Source organism: Lactuca sativa, chromosome 9 (genome assembly GCF_002870075.4).
Source record: "Lactuca sativa cultivar Salinas chromosome 9, Lsat_Salinas_v11, whole genome shotgun sequence".
Lineage (NCBI taxonomy): Eukaryota > Viridiplantae > Streptophyta > Magnoliopsida > Asterales > Asteraceae > Lactuca > Lactuca sativa.
In genome coordinates, this window is record NC_056631.2 from 38,607,461 (window position 1) to 38,624,188 (window position 16,728).

At 35.6% G+C, this 16,728-nt stretch overlaps 2 protein-coding genes across 2 annotated transcripts; one reads left to right on the top strand and one right to left on the bottom strand.

The window, feature by feature from the left end:
- The first annotated feature begins 3,530 nt into the window (after positions 1–3,530).
- LOC111882711 (wall-associated receptor kinase 2) lies at positions 3,531–6,687 on the top strand. Its single transcript, XM_023879075.2, has 3 exons — positions 3,531–4,421; positions 4,773–4,946; positions 5,320–6,687. Exons 1-3 carry the CDS (start codon positions 3,545–3,547, stop codon positions 6,456–6,458), a joined length of 2,190 nt encoding a protein of 729 aa, XP_023734843.2. The 5' UTR covers positions 3,531–3,544; the 3' UTR covers positions 6,459–6,687.
- Positions 6,688–7,317: 630 nt separating this feature from the next.
- On the bottom strand, positions 7,318–9,747 carry LOC111882748 (pentatricopeptide repeat-containing protein At2g13600). Its single transcript, XM_023879108.3, has one exon. The coding sequence runs from the start codon at positions 9,507–9,509 to the stop codon at positions 7,395–7,397; it is 2,115 nt and encodes a 704-aa protein (XP_023734876.1). The 5' UTR covers positions 9,510–9,747; the 3' UTR covers positions 7,318–7,394.
- Between the last annotated feature and the right edge of the window lie 6,981 nt (positions 9,748–16,728).

Consider the following 16,728-nt stretch of genomic DNA (forward strand, 5'->3'; position numbering starts at 1 on the left):
TCACAAGGTGAGACTAGGGTTAGGATTTTTTTTCTGTGTTTGACGACGAAGGAGGCTGGTAATGAACCCTAACAATGAATTAGAGGGGCTTAAATAAGAAGAATACCCTAAAGAATCATAGGCTTGGGTTGCAACAGTTCTCACGTCATGAGACCTTATGTCTCACTTCGTGAGCTTGGTTAAATCCGCATTTTTATTTATTCGCTTGTCATGTTGTGACCTCTCTATAGTCACGTTGTGACACCCGGTTTTACCCAAAAACCATGACTTTGACTCTTTGATAACCTAAACCGATCCATTTTGGAAACTGGGTATTACACCTCCCAACTCCCACAATAATCACATACGGCTCAAACTCAGGCCCTCCGACTTATACATCTACGAAACTCGAAAGAAGAGATTCAAACCAAGGAAATCGAAATGAAGAAGAAAGTGAATAAACATCCTTGTTGGGCTGTTGTGCTACTTCACCGATTTGCACATCCATGAAAATTGAAATGAAGAAGAGATTTAAATCAATGATACCGAGCAAAGAGTGAAACCTGATCATAATAAGGTGAATTCTCAGAGAGACGAACGTTCATCTAAAGGTTTATGATTGGGAACGGGGAAGGTGGGTGTTCTTGAAGATGAACATAAGTTTATGGTGGGTGAGGACGTGAGTGACAGCGTAAGGTGTATTTTAATTAAAATTTTCTTTTTGAAAAAGCCAAAACATTAAGAAACCGGCAATTACAAGTCAATGAGCGTGTTCGGCACGGAGCGTTTGAGAGCTTCTAGCTTCTAGCGTTTGACAAAACGCTCCGTTTTGAACAAAAAGTCTCGTTTCTCACTACAAGCTTCTAGCGTTTAGTTTAAACAAAACGATATAAATCCAAATGCTACTTCATGTAGCGTTTAACAAAACGTTACAAGCTACAAGTTACCCGCTACAAGTTACCCACTACCAGCTAGTTTTGCCGAACACGCCCAATATCCTTTTTTAGTAGGTAAAACTTGACTTTATGCCTCTAAACTACAAAAAATAATATTATGGACATTTTAAAACAAAACTTGATAGTTGGTTGGGATATACTGACATTTTCCTAAGGGTATTCTGTAGGCAATTCTAAGTATGAAGACTCTATTTTCATGAAAATGATGGAATACAAGATAGTAGGTCTATTACAAAGGGGGTTCATGGTGACTGAGAAAGGTGAATGATGACCTAATTTTCTCGTTTATTTCACATTGCAATGTCGTGGTTTATTGAGATATTTCTACATTCCTAGGGTAGCATCGCTAGAAGCTCCACCACTTAATCTCATGGAGAAGTAACAATGAAATGGTTATACTTTTTATTTAAGGGATACGTGGCCGTCTGACTTCATAACACAACGCAAGCCATGATTTACATCAAATAGCCTATTTTGATGAACTTTTGGCTCATTTTTAATATAGTTTAACTCTCCTTCTTTATATTTAATGAAGATCAGTTTTTTATATCTTCAATTTTGTCCCTTGTTAGTTTTGTAACCCCTAATTTTTGTTTCTCTTTTATGTAGATGTATACCATATCTCCATAGGTGGAACCATGTTGAATGTCAACGTATCATGTGTTAACGTTTTTACTTTATGTTTTCTTATTTTAGTAGGTTTATTGCTCATGTTATTATGCATTGTTATCATATTTCTATATGCTAGTTTTATGTGTTGTTGGGTTTATACTTGTCTATGCGACCAAATGTTTGATATATCTTTAATGCAAATTAAGATTGCATCTGGAGAATTTGTATAGGATGCCCAAAAAGTGGTATAAGATCATCAAGTTTTTATTTGGAGTACATTTGGGGTTTCTTATTTCAAAGGTTTGCTAATTTATGATCCACACTAAGTATTTGATATAATGTCTAATTCTTCCAAGGGTAAAAATTTTGCAACTAGATGTTCATCATCGATCCATCAACGATAGTGATTTTAACTTCATCGTTAATGGAAAATTATTTGGTTATTAAAGCTTCTATAAAATCTCGATTTTGATCATGATCTATGGTGTAAGGCTTCACTGGGACCCATATTTTGAATTTAATTTTCGATTTAGATATTTGGAATATGATTGTTTTCTTCAAACCCTTGAAAAGTTCAAAGTAAATCACTTCCAAGGTTGTTTCAATAGCCCCTCCTAACTAAAGTAGATATAAAGAACAACATAATAAGTTTTCTAGTTTGTAACTCTTATAGGTGGGAGGGAATGGTAACACTTTTAGTGGGTGTTTGAGATTTCGTTTAAAAACAAATTATTGACTTTTGGAAAAGTCAATATAAGTTAAAAAAAAAGTGTTTAACAATATGAAATGGACTTTTAAAATAACTTTCATTAACTCTTTAAAAAAATAGATTTCAATAAGCTATAATTTTTAATTTTTCAAAACTCCTTATAGCTTTTTGGGTTGTAAAAGTCAAATAGCCCTTAAAATATATATAAGTTAAGACAAATAATTTTTAAAAAACAATTTATTGACTTATTGACTTTTTCCACCTTAAAAGCTAATCCATATACTTTTAAAAAAAACTAATTTACCAAGTCAATAAGTCATTTTTGCCTAAAAGTCATTTTTAAGATTCAAAATGAAATCCCAAATACCCTCTTAACACATTGTCATGTATGATTTTTTTAGTTTTTTTTGAAACCATATAATCTTAAAATGTCCAACACAAAAAAGGTAGGGAGTAGTAATGTACTAATTTAATAGGTTTGATTTTGAAAATTTTGAAAAAAGGAAGAAGATAAAAGTAAAGAAAACTACCAAATAGCAATCGGACCTCTCCACTTTCTCCCAACGAACCCCACTCCCCAAAGCCTTGAAAGCATGTTTTAAACGATAGTATGTTTACCGAGTAATGACCATTATGACTGCATAGAAAATTTGTTCTAGATGATCATTTACAGCCTTAATCAATTAATCTATTCGAATTAGATCATTAGAATCAATTCATGTATGGTTTGAATTTTGATGTGATCGATCCTTTACGACTAATGGAAAGATACTGGTGGTTTCCTATGATAACGACACTCTCCTTTAGTGATCACCGGTCAATGATGTCCTTAAACTATACTATGATATATGAGTCCTTTATACTATCTATATACTATTTTAGTAATGATAAAATAAATAATTGAATGTGTTGAATAAAAAATATGGTCAATGCGTAGCGGACAAATATTAAATAGCAACCTTTAGGTTTTAAAAAACAATAAAATGTTGAAATTTCGTAACATGTTTTAAAATAAGATTTTTTTTCCCACGATTTGTGTGATAATTAAGGATTAAGAAGACCTCTTTTGTTGGTTTAGTCTAGAAAGAATAAAAATGGTTTCACAGTAGGAAGTCCATTTCATACTGTTTTTACAATTAGAGTCCATTACTATTCACCCAATGTGTATTTCCAAAGAAGCTTCGATCATACTCCTTTGCATGCATGCTCTATATAACATGCATGCTACAATAAATCGTACCAAAACACTCGCATAAAACTTGAATACTCAAAAACAAGAAACAGAAACATGCTTCTTCTTTTAACCTTTGTTTTGACCTTGATGTCGTTGTCTGAAGGCAATTTTGCAAGTGCCACCGCTATAACCATGAGCAACATAGCAAGGCCAGGCTGCCTTACACAGTGCGGGAACTTGACAGTTCAGTACCCTTTCGGCATAGGCAAAGGCTGTTCTTTGGACGAGTCATTTGATCTGACCTGCAACTTGACTTATAAACCCCCGAAGCTTTTTATAGGGTCAGGTAACATTGAAATCTACAGCATATCAGATTCCGAGATGAGAATTTACAATCGGGTTGCTTACAAGTGCTACAAAGCATCTGGGAATGTAACTGATGAACTTGATGCGTGGACCAACTTGGAGAACACCCCTTTCACTTTTTCACAGAAGAACAAGTTCACTGTCATTGGATGCGATGATTTTGCTTTGATCGGAGGAACAACTGGAGCCGAGTTCACTAGTGGTTGTTTGGGAGCATGCAGCAACGCAAATGACGTCCCTGATGATGGGTACTGCTCCGGAATTGGCTGTTGCCAGACAGCAATACCAAAGGGTCTCAAATTTTACCAAACTACAGTCCTGACCATTGATAACCATACAGCAGTTCAGTCGTTCAATCCTTGTGGTTTAGCATTTCTTGGTGAGGAAGACAGCTTTCAGTTTGGTGGTGCACGGGATTTGTATAATGCTACAGAGTTTTATGATAGGACAATTGCAAGTGTCCCGGTGGTGGTCGATTGGGTGATTGGAGGCAACTCGAGTTGCGCACAGGCTAATACTGAATGCAAGGGAAATAGCTTCTGTAGTGATGCAGATATTGGTGGGTATCGTTGCAGCTGCAACAAAGGTTACGAGGGCAATCCTTATCTTGATCCAGGATGCCAAGGTCAGATTTTCAATTTCAAAATTAAACTCTATATCCACTAAACTCCAACTTGGAATACCACTATGATTGGACTTAATCCATTGATGAATGCCAACTATACATTGTGATACTCTTATTGGACACTAGTTTCTAATGAATGTCAATATTACTGAAGGCCTCTTCAAATACAGAAGCAAGTGTAATTAAACACAATCACACTTTTAGCGGGATGAGAAAAATGACTTAATTAATCGCCAATGAATGAATATAATGTGTTTTCATTTCTAGTATATTATTATAAATATCATCAAGAATATGTCATTTTCTATATCTCTTTGTTTTAATGTGTGAATTTCTTTACATATTTTCCAGACATCGATGAGTGTAGGGATAAAAACAACTTCCCCTGTTATGGCCATTGCGATAATACTCCAGGGAGTTACAACTGTACATGTTTGCCAGGACACACTGGTGATGCAAGAACAGCAGATGGCTGTCGACCTGTTGCTAAAAATTCAAAATTCCCAGCTATGGTATTTTGCTTAGGTATACTTCGAACTCACATGATGTGTGTTATGTATTATTTCATACTATAATAATGTACAGCATAATATATAACTATAGCAACCATTTTTTTTGACCCAGCAAGGTTGAATTGGGAACCAATCAACCAGGAGTCCTTTTATCTGTATTAACAAATGCTTCTTTTAACCATATGCTTTTATTGTTAGTGTATATAGTCTCCTGTAGCCCATTCGAATTTTGTATAGCCCATTTGCAGCTGGCCCATCTCATTGTATTTGTATATTTATATTTCCTTGACTGATTATTTTACTTTTGTAAGATGTCTCGTTCTTTGGAGTTCCGGTTTAACATAACAACTATTAACCAGAGAATTTTTCCGTTTATTCACATGTAGCTCTGGTGTTTGGCTTCGTGGCCATGTTATCTGGGATAACTGGGATTTGCTTAGGCATAAGAAAGAGGAAAATGATCAAGCTACGAGAAAAGTTTTTTGAGCAAAATGGTGGTGTGTTTCTGAAACAAAAGCTCAAGGCACCTGGGGCTAGTGACAACGTGACTATATTTAGTACTCAACAGCTCAAAAAAGCAACTAATAACTATTCGGAGGAGCGGATTGTTGGGCGAGGAGGTTATGGTGTGGTGTATAAAGGAATCTTGCAGGATGAACGTGTTGTTGCAATAAAGAAGTCTAAACTAGTGGATGGGACCCAAGCAGAGCAATTCATCAATGAAGTCTTGATCCTTACACAAGTCATCCATAGAAATGTGGTTAAGCTGTTAGGCTTTTGTTTGGAAGAGGAGGTACCAATACTAGTTTATGAGTTCATATCGAATAACACCCTTTTCTATCACATTCATCATGGATCAGGTGGAGTGAGTTCGTTATCATGGGAGAATAGATTGAGAGTTGCTGCTGAAGCTGCATCTGCACTTGCATACCTTCATTCACAAGCTACAATGCCTATCATACATAGAGATGTCAAGTCTGCCAATATATTATTAGATGAAAATTACACCACAAAAATATCAGATTTTGGGGCTTCAAGATTGGTCCCTTTAGATCATGATCAAGTCACTACTCTTGTTCAGGGTACAGTTGGGTACTTGGATCCTCAATATTTCCACACAAGCCAATTAACTGACAAGAGTGATGTGTATAGCTTTGGTGTGGTCCTTGCGGAACTTATAACTGGGAAAAAACCCCTTTCTCCAGATAGAATTAATGTGGAAAAAAATTTAGCAACACACTTTCTCAATTCAGTGAAAGAAAACCGTTTCCTTCAGATTGTTGAACCGAGAGTACTACGCGAAGCGACTGTTGAGCAGTTACAAGCAGTACGTGAGCTCACAAGGAGATGCCTTCACTTAGTAGGAGAAAGTAGACCTACTATGAAAGAGGTGGCAATGATGCTAGAGGGTTTTAGGAAGTTCACAACTCATCCTTGGGTTTATCAAGAAACAAGTGAATCGAGAAGCTTAATCCTAGAAGTCGAGCAATCTGATGTTTATGGTGTCCTGCAAAATCGCATGTAGTCCTAATGAGTGTGATCAATCATACTTAGGTATGTACGAGATGATGTTTTATGAAAACAAACCACGCTACATTAATTTGTATGGTGCTTGTTAGTCTCAGGTGTTCGATATCACCATGATTTCTTTAAAAAGTTTTATTAGCATTCCAATTTTTTGTCTTTGTTATAAAATGTGACGTTTGGAACACACAAATCACCCACAAAGAACACATGAGTGGAAACCAAAAAACGAGAAAACTACAAGACACTATTATTATTACTTGTAAATTTTACAATGTGAAAGTATATAAAAGGCTAAAATCACCATTGAGGAGAAGAATGAAAAAAACAGATGAAGGAATAAATAAAAAAAAAATTCTAAATGTGGTCTTACAAAGATTCATAACCATACTTCATAATCCCTAATAAGTAGGAAACCTTCCTAATAGATACATTACTTGAAAGTCAAGAAAATAACTCCTCATAGATGGGTTTTTTGGCTCTTACATAAAAACTAAAACATGTAACAACAAGAAGAAAAAGGTATATGCAACAAGGTCTAATGCAACACTTCCAATAACGTTGGATGTTTAGCAACAACATATTGTTATGGATAATTAGAGTGCGTTTGGTTGTGGAAAATTTCTAGCTTTCTAGGAAAATTTTCCAAGAAAAACGGAAATTTTGAAAACGCATTTGGTTCGTTCATATTTCTAAAATTTTCCAAGAAAATGAAAATTTTCAGTTTTTCAAATTGTATGTAAATTAGAAAAGTGATTTTTACAGTTTTCCAAAGTTTTCCAAATTTCTAAGATGAAAAATGAAAACTTCACTGGTTCAAACCAAACGCGTTTTCTAAAATTTTCATTGAAAATTAAAAATGAAAAACTCAACTCTAACATAAATATGTGAAAAACATACACGTTGCTGGCAAAATAACTCTTTTACATAAAAAATGCTAATCTATCATCTGGAAATTGTCAAGTTCCTGGGATTCGTTTAATTCTAAACACCCTTCCTCATTTGCCTCAAGATCATAAACATCAGGAACATATCCAAACAGCTTCATTACATCCGTAAGTCCTCTCAACACAAAATAAATTTGTTTCTTTCGAATCTGTCGTCTATCTTTCACCATAAAAACATGAAATTTCCCCTCAACTTCAATCCAACTACACCCCGGCTGTTTCACCACCCCTTTTTCCTTCATAACCTTTCTCACCCGTTTCACATCCCCCCAATTCCCCCTTTCCGCATACATATTCGAAAGCAAAACATACACACCCGAATTCTTCCCATCTATTTCCATCAACTTTTCAGCCACCTCCTTCCCTAACTCAATGTTCCCATGAACTTTACAGCCACCAAGCAAAGCCGCCCACACAACCGCATCCGGTGGGACCCGCATCGTGTCAATCAAATTCTTCGCTTCATCAAGAAAACCCGCCCGCCCAAGTAAATCAACCATACACGCGTAATGATCCGTCATTGGTTCAATCCCGTATTCCGACCTCATTTTATTGAAATACCCGCGACCCGCATCCACCAACCCGCCATGGCTACATGCGGATAGTACTCCAATCATCGTGACATGATCCGGTTTCTCGCCCGATTCTAACATCTCTTTGAAAAATTCAAGCGCTTCCGACCCGTATCCGTTTTGAGCTAACCCGATTATGATCGCGTTCCATGACACCCAATCTTTATGAACCATTTTTCTAAAGACCCGTTTTCCATCTTCTACGGATCCACATTTCACATACATATCTATGAGAGAATTTCCCACAAAGATATCGCTTTCGGGTCCAGATTCGAATTTAAACCCGTGTTTTAAAACATGGGTATGCGATTGTTGTCCGAGTCTTAAATCTGCAAGATTTGCACACGCGCTAAGAAGATTCCCGAATGTGTAATGTGTTGGAAAGACGCCTTCTTGTTTTAATTGAAGGAAGAGTCCTAAAGCAGTTTCATTGTCTCCATTTTGTGTATACCCTGCAATCAATGCGTTCCATGATACGATATTTCTATCTGCCATAGATACAAACATGGATCTTGCAGTTTCAAGATTTGCTGACTTGGCATACCCGCTAACAATTGAGGTTTCTGATATGATGTTTTTAGATGGGATTGTGTCAAAAATCCATCTTGCTTCTGAAATTCTACCGCATTTTGCATACATATCAACTAATGTGTTGCATATGACAAGATCTTTTGTGAGTTTGTTGGATTTTATAACTTGATTGTGGATTTCACGTCCCAGATTCAAGTTTGCTAAGGTTGCACATGCGCTTATCAGGCTGGCTAATGTAACCTCATCTGGTTGAATCTTTGAGTTCATCATGTTTGTGAAGACATGAAGAGCTTCAGAAGGTGGACCATTTTGCTCATAACATGTGATCAAGCTGTTCCAAGAAACTACATTGCGTGAAGTCATGGAGTCGAAGACTTTTTGAGCAGAATCTACACTTCCACATTTGGAATACATGTCTATAAGAGCACTACCCATGTACACATTTCGTTCGTATGGAGATTTATGAATAGAAGCATGGATCTGAGTACCCATTTTTATATTCCTCAAACCCGCACATGAACTAAGAGCACTTCCATATGAATATTGGTTGAGTACAAAATCTTGAGAATGCATATGTACAAAGAACTCAACTGATTCATCAAATCTATCGTGTTGAGCAAACCCAGAAACCATGGAGTTCCAAGAACACTGGTCGGTCACAGGCATTTGATCGAACACCTTATTTGCTTCATCTAAAAGACCTGCATTTGTTAAGGTGGATAAAACCGCATTCCAAGAGAATATGTTTCTCTCAGGCATTTGATCGAACACCTTATACGCATCATCCACAGAACCAGATTTCCCATAAACATCAATTAGCCTGTTGAGGATGAATGTTTCGGAGTGAAATCTCGACTTGATAATCCGGGCATGTATCTGCTGGGTTTGTTTTGTTGATGATTTTGATTTAAGGCATAGGTCCAAGAGGTTTGCGAGGGGTGATGAGTTAAGGAGATGGAGGTCGTTGGCGATATGTTGCTTACCCAATACATATTTTGCCATTCCATAGAATATAAATGAAGTGTATGTACAAATGGTAGAAGCGCTTCCCCTGATGCTGCGATTCGAAGAAGATCGAACTTTGACTATGTTTTGACCATGCAAATTGACGTTCTATTGTCGATTTGTCGGTGAAAACTCTTTCCCTTTGTTTAGATCATTAGGTACACGTTATAACACTATAACCTAACTTCATATCTCACCTCATCTATAACACCATCATAACATCAAACGGAAAATGGTGTTCTCCATGTTATAATAAAAAGTAGAGAGAGAAAAAAAATGATTTGATTGGTTAATAAAGGCAACAACCAGTTAAACTTCCCGTTGCATCTTGTGTTCTTCACAACAAGATATGCCATAACATCCTCTTAACAAGAACGAGGGGTGGTGTTCATCTTGTTATGACTAGGTTATAAGATGCCACATCAGTAAAAATAACACTTCTCGTTGCCCATATTATATGCTCTTAAAAATGGATAATTGTATAAGCCGAAAAGTTGATATTGTGTATTTATTTTATACTTTACCTCAAAGGGAATAGATTTTCTTTTAAGTTTTTGTTCAAAATTCATCAAAAGGAAGTGTATTTATTTTATACTTTACATTCTCTCAAAACATGGAGCACAAATTATGTATTTCTGAGAGGTTTTGATTTTAGCAATTTTGGTTTCTATAATGAAAAATTTACACAATAGCACAACAAACTTTTCGCTTTGTCCTTATTGGCCAATCAAGTTATTTTTTTGTGCAATTATTCCATCAACTTTAAAATTACATGTCAATTATGCATTTATCCTCAATTTTTAAAGGTTTAGCCGGTTCCGATGCTTCGTTGGCAAGGCTGGCCTCGAAGTTTCATCCTTCATGTATGACATCAGGGACTTATTAATTGAAACCCTTAATTGACATATTTCCTTCACCTTTGACATCAGGGTAATTTATTTGGTTGAATAGGTGGAGTTTAGATCCAACAGTTCAGGTGCTAGGTTTTTGTGTCATCAGCATCAAGTGAGTCCCCTCGCTTACTCTTACCTATGTGGTAGGATAGTGGATAAACTCCCGAGCATGCTGTTAGCTAAACGCGACTGTTGTAGTCTCAGGGTTGCAGATAACCCATAGTTGTTTATTTATGTTGAGCTATATATGGTATCTTGGGGAACTCACTAAGCTTTGTGCTTACAGTTGTTGATTTATATGTGACAGGCACTTCGCAGGACCATGGGAAGGCGAAGTTCTGATTATACACATGCACTGAGAATTTATTACTAGGACATGATCTTTTATGTACTCTGATAATTATGACACTTGTTGTTTGGAATGACTTGTACTTGAGATTTGGTTGTGAACTATGTTTTTGGAAATTTAAAAAATGAAAAATTTGTTCTAAAATTGGAGGTGTTACATTCTCTTTCATCTTCTTAAACATATAATCCTTCTTCAGATGGTTTTTGCCATTATAGAAGTTGCACTCATAACTAGAATCTCTAGCGAGCTTCTTCTCGGTGTTTTTTTTTATTTTTTATTCTTTCTTCTCACCTAACTTCTCATCACCTTTATGCAAAACACCAGATTTGGATGTCGAAGACGTCTTCTTGAAAGAACTATTTTTGAAATTACTTTTTATTGGCTTCTTGTTGAACTTTTTAACACTGTTGTTTGAGTAATAAACCACATGTTCATCATTAGAACTCATGATCAGAACTTCTTCACCATCACCTTCCTCTTCATCAAAACACACTTCTTTCATATTTGTTTTTGAGACTAAATCCAAAGGACCACCAAAATTCATCTAGTCCTTATCATCAACAATCTCTTTAGCCTCAGATTTGTGAGCTTTGAGTATATTGTAAAGGTTCGACAAATAATAAGAATCGAATTTCTCATGAGTCTTTATCATCAAACATATATTCCTCCATTCCGTCCTCAACCCTAGAATGAAGTTTATTTTGAAATCGGTACTGGTTCGAATAACGCCATACCATGAACACTTGTAGATTAACTCATTGAAATGATTATAGTAACCTTCGATTGTTTCCAATTTTTTTGCTTGAAATCTGCCAGCTCCGACTAGCATTGAGTTAATGAACTCTTCATTTTTACGATCGTTGCCTTAAAACTTCTCCTTCATAGTATTCCAAATCTCATATGCAGTCTTGCATCCTCAAATGTAATTATAGTCCACCGATGGTAAGGCTCATCGTAATTCATGAACACACCTTCTATCATTTGCTTCTTTTTTCAATCGATCCACCATCCTATCTTCACTTTGTGTTGATGTTCCTACTGCTTGAATAAGATCGGCTCGATATGGTCTACTTTTGATTGGACGCTATAAGTCTTCATCAATACCACTGAGATAATCTTACATTCGTTCTTCCCATTAATCATAATACTACGGAAGTAACATTGGGGTTTTCGTAGTAAAACCTAGTAGATTTGCATAATTCATCATTGTATTCACATTCATATTTGTCATTGATTTTCTAAAAATGAAGAAAAGCTTAAATAAGAACAAATTCATATTCAATTGATGATTGTCAATTGTAGAATCGATTAATCTCATAGATCACTCGAAGAATAACGTTTTCAGGCGTGGAAAAAATTAAATCGGAAAGAATGAATCAACAAAACGAAAATGAGAAATATTTTCTTCAAACAATTTGATGATTCATTATCTAATACCACTTGATGAGTCAAGAAATCAATCAATTGTATAAATATGTAAAAATGTAAGAACACAAGATATAAATAATTCTATTAAGCTCTGATTATCTCGATATCAAGGTTACAATATTTGAGAGAAAGTACAAGTGAAAGTGCGTTACTAATAACATCGACTCTAGTACAATGTATAACACACATAGATATAAAAAGTATATCAAGACCTCGACTATCAAAGTGTTACAAAAAAACATGCTTGATAAAATACATAGCTATATCGAAGGTGCTCAACCCTTCGATATAGATAGTTATGCTAAAACTTCGACTACTACCTATGAAGACTTCAACACTTCGATATCATCACAACATTTGACTTAGCAATTTTTAATAATAATAGAGTCCTTTTGGGTCATGAACCAAATAACATGAAGGAAATGGAGATAAATAAGTTATAAATTTATTATGGAATTAATAAATTAATTGGAAATTATTTTGGAATTAATTAAATTATTTTAATTAATTAAATAGCTTGAATATTAATTAATCTAAGAGATTAATTAGAATATTTCAGAAGCTCCTAGAGCATAGGAGTGAATATTGTTGGTGATGTCATTGATAAGGATAAGGCATGTTTCAAATAAGGTAAGGATAAACCCAAAGAGTTTATATCCTTTAGAGTTTCATCAGTTGTCTATAAATAGACTGCTAGGGGTCAAACCCTAAGTGTTGAATCCTCTCATTATTTTTGTACAACCTTTCTTCCTTTCTCTCTCTCTCTCTCTCTCTATATATATATATATATATATATATATATATATATATATATATACACACACACACACACACACGAAATTCCAACCTTTCTCCTATGGTTAGGAATTTTGACTAAACCCTAGATTAGGGTTTGTCCTTTTTGCTTTTGGTGTTTATGAGTATGGATACATTAGAGTGAATGTACCTTGGATCCTTCATCTATTGCTAGCACTGACACATACGAGATCCTAATCGAGGAATCAAAAGGTTAGTATTTTTCTTTCTATTTGATTTTTAAAGTTTGTTGCTATAACTATTAAAACATAGATCTAGGGTGCATGTACACTTAGGTATATATGTTCTGTTACCTTAAGATAGTGTATTGATGCTAATAAAATCTAAAGATATTTAACTTCTTCATATAAATTAAATAATCCATCAATAGTAGTTATTACTCATTCTAAATCACTTCAAAGAACTTAATTCGTTAAGCCGTGATACTAATATTTACCAAATTAAGGTTCATCCTAAAATCCTTTGGTTCATCATATCATTCACACACAAGTATAACAAAGGAGTTTCTTGAATGTATTCCCATATCTAGACAGATTTCATCCATAAATTTTCGAATTACTCTTATGGTTTCATTCAAAACCTTCAATTTCATCAATTAAATAGTAATCAAGATGGAAAGGTGAAGATATCTGACATCAATTCAAGGATTAAGAAGCTCAAATCTTCAAATCCTTGAACACTAACACCTTTCATGGCCTTGTGTATGCAATCTCACTTAAGTGTCTTTTTTGGAGTGAAGGATGTAAAATAGCCGACTTAAGTTATGTTATGATTTTTATCCTTGCGTCATTTTCGTGTTGCATCTTGCTTTTGGCTTTTCACGATAATTCTTATCCCGTCAATAATTAACCATCAAAAATATTATTAGGCAACCTCCTTTGTTTCATGTTTTCTCCAAAGTACATTGCCTTCACTATTCAACTTATGTAACTTGATTACCATCTCGGAAACGGTCGCGACCTAGCCTTGTCGTGTCGTGCTTTTGTCGGATTATGTTTTCTTTGTGATTTTCATGTGTAGCTTCTGCCACTTGTAACTTTATATTACAAATGCTTATTATTATTCTAGAAAAACATTATAACAAATCTTACCACATAGACATATATCTATTACACCATAAATTTACAAAATAGGTATTACAGTTACTAATGCCTATTTTGGGAATTTTTTAGAATGTTTGAAACATGTTTTTGGATAAAAACCATTCCGTTTGAATCATCCCAATACTGCGTCATTTCCTCCTTCAAGATGTCTGAGTCATTCCAACCACTTTTATGTTAATTTTTGAAGTTGTTGAACATTGCATTGAACTATACCAACTCACGCTATAATTCCTTAAATTTGAGTTGAGTTGGTGGTGGCTACAATATACGTTATGACCAATCGTAATGTGAAAAAGTTTTGTAATGCATTTCCAAGATGTGTCATCATTTTATGCAATACCGACGACATTATCCTCCGAAATGTTAATGCATAACATCGAGCTACCATTTGCCACCCTTGCTAGTCCAAAATTAGTGTTTCGGTTATCCACGCACGCTCCACTAACGACTTGGCAACCTGCAAAGTGTAATTTCATGGAATAACATCATTTTCACATTTTTCCTAAAGTAACTAAGATTGAGATTTTATAAAAACATTTAGTTACTTTATAGATCATTATACTCATTAATGAGGGATTAGTTGCCCTATCCTACCCGTTCGGCTAACAAACCTCCACCAATCAAGGAAGCGGTGAGTGAGAGTGAGCACTCATTCAACCGGCATTTTATAGACAGTTTCCTTATACTCCTTATAGATCGGCTTCGCGAATGAGGCCTATTAACGGTAACACTAGCTTATCTTATACATATATATATATATATATATATATATATGTATATATATATATATATATATATATATATATATATATATATATATATATATATATACATACATACATATATGACTTGGTAGCTCCACTTAAGACGAGTCGCTCTTTCAAATGCAAAGAACATCAGCACGATTTTGGGCTCAACTATCTCATGCCGATTATGACATCGTAGCTTTTATGGAGACTGTAACGCCCGTGTTTCTAGGCTTGCCATTTTAGCAATGTAATAGTCTAGGTTAACCTTTGTAACCCCAATTTGAAATAATAAAATGTATTATTTGTGAATTTGTGTATTGTGTGAGTTATGTGTTTATTTGCTTAATTATGTGATGTAATTAAATTAAGAATGAAATAAGCGTCAAAATTAAAGTGTGAGATATGCCCGATATCTTTGCATAAAGTTGTAGTGGTTGAAACAAGGATTCCGGAAATATAAGGAATGCCAAAATCCGAGTTATAACGAAGAAGTTATGACCTGTCGAAGTTTCGCGATGGAACCGGCACGACGTCGAGTGACGTAAAATATGAATTTAAGATAGAGCGATATTTAGCCTTAGCGATCTAAACGAAAGTCGTAGATTTCGTTAAACCGAGAGCGTGCATAAAAGGAACGCCCAAATCTGACTTCGCATGAGGAAGTTATGATTTTTCTAAGTTTCGACGTGGCAGTATGCAGCCCGAATACTCGATTTGAGATCGAGCGGTTTTTAGCCGGAACAATCTAAATGAGAATCGAAGATCTCGTTGTTAGTAACGAAACGATGAAAAGATAGGCGATAACGGACGTCGGACGAAGAAGTTATGATTTTATAACGAAGTTTTCCTGTCCGAGCCTTCTAAAAATAATTAATAAAAATAAAAGTCAAAATTAGCCGACGGAATCTAAACGAAAGTTGTTGAGCGTAGTCTCACCTTCGCGTGGATATAAAGAACGACGAAAACGGAGTTCATATGAAGGAGATATGAATTTTTGAAGATTAATAAATATTTAATATTTATTTTTATTTAACCTCCGATATTATCCGAAGAGAAGGAGAGGCGGTCTATCCGAAGTACGCAGCGCGTACTGCTGTACGCCCCGCGTACAGCGTAGGGCACTCGAGTCCTGCGGAGTAGCGAGTCGTAAGCGATGACGAAGAGGGCCCGGTGACGTAAGCGCTGACGATCTGCGAAGCACTACGCCCCGCGTACCCCCGAAGTTACGCCCCGCGTAACCCCGAGGATCAGCCTATAAAAGGAGGTCCGAAGCAGCTTCTTTTCTTTTGCAAATTCCTCATTCTCTCTAGCCTTTTTGCCTCGATTTGCGTGCCGACTATACCCCGAAGCCCCGGTATTATTCCCGAGCCCCGAAGCGAGATCCGAAGCCCCGAGAATCCCGAAGAGCGTTATTCCCGAGCCGAAGCCCTGCCCGCGAGGAACCGGTTTTTGTGAAGATCTTCCAGATCTGCGGAGAGACGCTACTTCTATAAGCCGTAGTGCTGTCGGATCATCTTCTGATCAAGTGAGTGTGTAGTTATTTTCTCTCCAACGCAATATTATGAAGTATTTAATATAAAATACGTGCTACGTGTATATATTTTGTGGTTATATGCGTGAATGTATATTCTCTATGAAATACGTGTTATGTGTGTATGCCTCATCTGTTATGTGGAATATGTATTGATTAAAGCATGCTATACAGTTTTTTTTTTTTAAAACAATGTATAAAAATGTATATTTTTATCTACTAATATGTTGGGTAGAACATGGGTAGATAATTGGTGTGAAATAAACAGATGAGAGGCCTCGGTGTTATTGGTGTTATTCTAGTCATTCAGCAGAGTATGGATGACGACCACGGACTATTCTAGACTG